Below are 5,210 nucleotides of genomic sequence, written 5' to 3'. Positions count from 1 at the left end.
ACGCGAGCGGAGGACAAGAGGTGATGACGATGATGTTGGTGACGACGACAACGATGCAGAAGAAGAAGAAGAAGAAGATCATGATGATGACGATGACGATGACGATTACGACGACAACGAGGACGATGATGTAATCTACGACGGCAGATATTATCTGACATTTGTACCAGACAAGGAATTTTGAAGTGGTCGGGTTGTTTGGAAGTCGACAAGATCTGAAGCTTGAGGACTTGTTCTCCCTCGCTGGTGGAGATGGGATGAACGGAGATTGTGCAGATCAGAAGAGAAGGTCCATGTCCTTGTTGCTTCTTGTGTATGTCTGACATGATGTGAAGAAACTACGAGCAACCTGTCATTGTTCTCTGCAAACCGCCGGGCTGTCCGCCCTCCAAGATGGGTAGCTCAACCGTATGAAGAAGAAGCCAAGGAGATTGTGCAGATCAGAAGAGAAGGTCCATGTCCTTGTGGAAGGAAAAGCCGGACAAGACACGGAGGAGAAGAACAGGAGGAAGAGGACAAGCTGCCAGCTCCAGCCCCAGCTCCAGCCCCAGCTCCACCTCCAGCTCCAGCTCCAGCGGGGCTAGCAACACTTCGCCCGGCACGGAGAACTCATCACCGTCCCGCCGGTCCAGCAGGACCTCGAGCAGACAAGGCTCGGACCATCGGACTGCACAACGCAGCGATCATTGAATGAGGCGGGCCTACCGTACAGCCAAGCCCCTCCCTCCCTCCCGAGATCGGGGAGAAGATGAGGGCTCTTGGTTGAATGAAGAATGTGAGGTTTTGGTTGTTACCTCCTGCACTTATTCTATTATCATCTTCTACGCTAGTTGAAACTGATGTTGGTACTGGTTGGACTGTGTATCCTCCTTTACAAACATCTACAACAAGAGCCCTCATCTTTTCCTGTTCATTTCTGATGGTATGTCTATTTTTACAACAACACCTTTGGTAAAAGAGTCTCGAGAGGGCAGTTTAGAACTTCTTTTGATAAATCAAGATCACGCCTGGGTTTCCTTAGCGGCCGTGCTCCTGGAGGCGAGGCGTCCGTTACCTCTCCTCTTGCCTTGTCCACCATCGTGACTCCACGCCCCCGGGGACAGTTGTCTTCGGCGTGGGGGTCCGGCTGACTGTCCTACTCCCGCATGCCGTGTAAGTCCCTCCCTCCCCTCCCCCGCCTTGGTCTCTATGTCCAGGTCTGCCTGCATGAGCTCTCCGTTGTTGGCAATGACGCTCACCATCCCCGCGTTGCGCAGGAAGCTGCTGCCCCTCCTCCCACACGATGCTCTCAATCTCCAAGTACCAGCCGACACCCTCCCTGCTCTAGCCATGCAAGTGCCGTTCATGATCGTCGCCCAGCACTCGTTCATGTTCCCCTCATGCGTCTCCCATCCCGAGCCGACATCGCCACCCTCTAAGCCTGCCCAGCACACGCTGCCGTCCCTCCTCCCCCCATCAGCTGCCTCCTTGCCGAGCGCGACCGTGCGGTCCCTGCAAGCCAGTCCTCCTGCTGCACAGCAACATCAGGTCCGCAGCTGATCAGCTCCTCGCCTGTCTGTACCTGCTGCTCCCTCCCCCGCACTCCTTGCATCCCGATCGCCGCCGCCCGTGCTCGCATATGCTCCTGCCCCCGCACTCCTTGCATACCGAACGCCGCCGCCCGTGCTCGCATATGCTCCCCCCCCCGCACTCCTTGCATTTCGATCGCTCCCGCCCGTGCTCGCATATGCACCTGCCCCTGCAGTCCATGCATCTCGATCTCTGCCGCCCGTGCTCGCATATGCTCCCCCCCCCGCATCCCTTGCATCCCGATCGCTCCCGCCCGTGCTTGCATATGCTCCCCCCCCCGCACTCCTTGCATCCCGATCGGACCCGCCCGTGCTCGCATATGCTGCCCCCCCCGCACTCCTTGCATCTCGATCGGACCCGCCCGTGCTCGCATATGCTCCTGCCCCCGCACTCCTTGCATACCGATCGCGGCCGCCCGTGCTCGCATATGCTCCCCCCCCCGCATCCCTTGCATTCCCATCGCCGCCGCCCGTGCTCGCATATGCTGCCGCCCCCGCATTCCTGGCATCTCGATCGGACCCGCCCGTGCTCGCATATACTCCCGCCCCCGCACTCCTTGCATACCGATCGCTCCCGCCCGTGCTCGCATATGCTCCTGCCCCCGCAGTCCTTGCATCTCGATCGGACCCGCCCGTGCTCGCATATGCTCCTGCCCCCGCACTCCTTGCATACCGATCGCCGCCGCCCGTGCTCGCATATGCTCCTGCCCCCGCATCCCTTGCATTTCGATCGCTCCCGCCCGTGCTCGCATATGCTGCCGCCCCCGCATTCCTGGCATCTCGATCGGACCCGCCCGTGCTCGCATATGCTCCTGCCCCCGCACACCTTGCATACCGATCGCTGCCGCCCGTGCTCGCATATGCTGCTGCCCCCGCAGTCCTTGCATCCCGATCGCTGGCGCCCGTGCTCGCATATGCTGCTGCCCCCGCACTCCTTGCATCCCGATCGCCGCCGCCCATGCTCGCATATGCTGCTGCCCCCGCATCCCTTGCATCCTGATCGGACCCGCCCGTGCTCGCATATGCTCCCGCCCCCGCATCCCTTGCATACCGATCGGACCCGCCCGTGCTCGCATATGCTCCTGCCCCCGCATCCCTTGCATACCGATCGCTGCCGCCCGTGCTGGCATATGCTGCCGCCCCCGCATTCCTGGCATCTCGATCGGACCCGCCCGTGCTCGCATACTTTCGCTCTTTTCTTCACTCTCTTCTCTATGTCTGATTCGATGTCCCCTCTCTCCTCTCCTTCCTCTCTCGTCTTGTCTGATCCCTCCAGCCTTCTCCTCTTGCTCGACCTCCTGCTGCCGTCTACCGTCATGGCTTTCCGCACTCCCAGTCATCCCCCTCATACACCCACACCACTGGCGTTACACAGATGGTGGTTACGCATGCGTTACGTGGACAGTCGGACGGGCCATCCCTCAGCGTTGGAATCAACTGGTACAAACGTTTAGTTAAGGGTGGTGCCGTACCAGCTGCCACGACCGTCGACTCACTGCCCCTGCGACTCAGCTGCGACTCAGCTGGTGACAGATGAAGCTTCTCAGCAGGAAGTAGATCCATCAGTCAAAGAAGGACCGGAGGACTGCTTCAGATATTTACATTAACCTTACTGACTTCATCTACACATACAGCTCGAGCAGCAGAATCACGCAAGGGTCACGGGGAACGGCGAGTTGACCAGGTCAAACCTCTGCCATAGTCGGCTGGACTCAATCGGGCGGAAGAAGTTCGAGGCAGTGTCGTCCACCAGACCGTCCAGCTCAACGGCACTTGTCAAGTTGCCCTGCCGGAGCTTGAGAAGAGGGAGAGGAGGATGAAGAGAGGGTACCTTGTGATACGCGACGATGTCTAGGAGAGTGAGGTCGTCGGGGAAGACGATTGTACCTGACACAGACAGTGAGCAAGGAGAAGAGGATAGGAGGGTTGTTGTCTGAGGAGGAGGGGAGGAGGAGGAGGAGGAGGGGAGGACACGAGGAGAAGGGGGACAGAGCAAGAGGGAGAAGGAGAGACGAGGAGAGACGAGAACGAGGTAGCAGGAAGGGGAGGGGGGGGAGGAGGTGGTGGTGGAGTGTGAAGGTGGTGGTGGTGGAGGAGGAGGAGTTGTTCACCTTGCGGTTGCAAGCTTGCAAGCGACGTCCACTGGTCTATGATGACGCTGTTGTCGATCCAGAGCTGGTGGAACAGCAGTGAGGGGAGGAGCTGACAAATCGCTCCTGTACCTTGATGCGATCGGCCGAAGACGTCAGGTTCCATCGCAACGTCCGAGGGTTCTCCGATCCGAACAGGCAGGAAGAGGCGTTTGATGATGAGATCGTTGAACAAGCTGAGATGAAACCACTCCAGGACACGCTGGCCAGTCCTTGTGCTGGGGGAGGGGAGACGTCAGGAGAGGAGGAGGAGGAGGAGCGGAGTGAGCTGGGAGCTTCACCTTGCAGGACGTCATGGGAGGCTCCATCCAAGAAGCTCGAGTTGACGAAAATGTTGCCTTCTGTGTCGTAGTATGTTGCATCCAGCCTGCCAGGCTACAGCAAGAGGTCAGTGGCTGTGGAGGAGGAGAGGGACTGGTCTTACTGCTCCCCACGATCCCAGGAAGCGCGATGTGACGGCATAGCTCCAAGGAGAGGGAGATAGGGAGTAGGATCCTTGGAGGGTGCCGTTCTGAGAGCAAGTCAGTCGAGAAGGAGCTGGAAGTTTAGAGAAATTTTACGTTTCCGTCAGCAGCGAGCAGCGCATGGACGGTGGGAAGTACTCCTTGCTTGGCAAGAGCGATGTCACTCTCAGAGAGAATGTAGGAGTTGTCAATCGGAGGCCAGAAGTCCCTCGTGACGCGCAGAGCAAACCGTCCGCGCTCCTGACGCAGCCGTCAGATCTCCCTCAGCTGCTCAGCAGCTGGGAAGGGACTCACGTTGGTAGAGCTGGTCTTCCTGTTGGAGAACGAGTCTCGGAGCTGAATCTCAAACGTGCTGACAGCTGGCAGCACTTGAGCGAGGGTCAAACCGCTGCCTGTCATCGTGCTCTTTGACGCGCAGAATGTGTTGGGCTTGACAAGCAGCACATAGGGCCCTCCCTGAAGGTTCATGAGGCCATGCCGAGCCATCACCTGCCAGGTTCGTCAAGCCGAAATGGAGGATGAACAATTCAAATTACTGTATAAGATTTCGCCTCGTTGGCAGTATAGTGCACTGAGTACAACCCCTGCGGTTCTTGGTAGAGCTTGACCTTGGCCTGGTAGACGGGCACGGCACCTTGGGAGGCGATGAGGTGAGACGAGATGAGAGAGTTTCTCACCTTGTCCTTCAAGAATGACTTTGAACTCTGGGGTGAAGTGATCGTTGATATTCTCATACGCATCTCTGCCGCACTCCCGTCACGAAGTCTCGCACTTTCCATCAGCCTCGTCACCTTGACAGAACGAGGAAGGAAGCCTCGACTCCAGCAGTTGCGATGGTGAGCTGAGCGCCGAACGCAAAACTGTGATGAACGTCACAAGATGTCGACTAACTTGCAAGCAGGTTACCTTCTCGATGCGCACGTAACAGCAGCCCGCACAAGCAGATCTCCGAGCGGGTTCGGGACGTCGATCCTATGATAGACTTGCTTGCCGGGAACCCTTTTCAGTAGGGTTGAATTCCTTCTGAG

At 58.2% G+C, this 5,210-nt stretch overlaps 1 protein-coding gene across 1 annotated transcript; it reads right to left on the bottom strand.

Moving 5' to 3' along the window:
• Positions 1–1,539: 1,539 nt before the first annotated feature.
• Positions 1,540–2,886, bottom strand: GUITHDRAFT_83524 (hypothetical protein; the record flags this gene model as incomplete). The annotated part of the gene is made up of 1 exon (XM_005817914.1): positions 1,540–2,886. One exon carries the CDS (start codon positions 2,884–2,886, stop codon positions 1,540–1,542), a length of 1,347 nt encoding a protein of 448 aa, XP_005817971.1.
• Between the last annotated feature and the right edge of the window lie 2,324 nt (positions 2,887–5,210).

This window comes from Guillardia theta (assembly GCF_000315625.1).
Source record: "Guillardia theta CCMP2712 unplaced genomic scaffold GUITHscaffold_460, whole genome shotgun sequence".
NCBI classification, from domain to species: domain Eukaryota; class Cryptophyceae; order Pyrenomonadales; family Geminigeraceae; genus Guillardia; species Guillardia theta.
The sequence above is the reverse complement of the archived record's forward strand: the minus strand, read 5'-3'. Positions and strand labels throughout refer to the sequence as shown.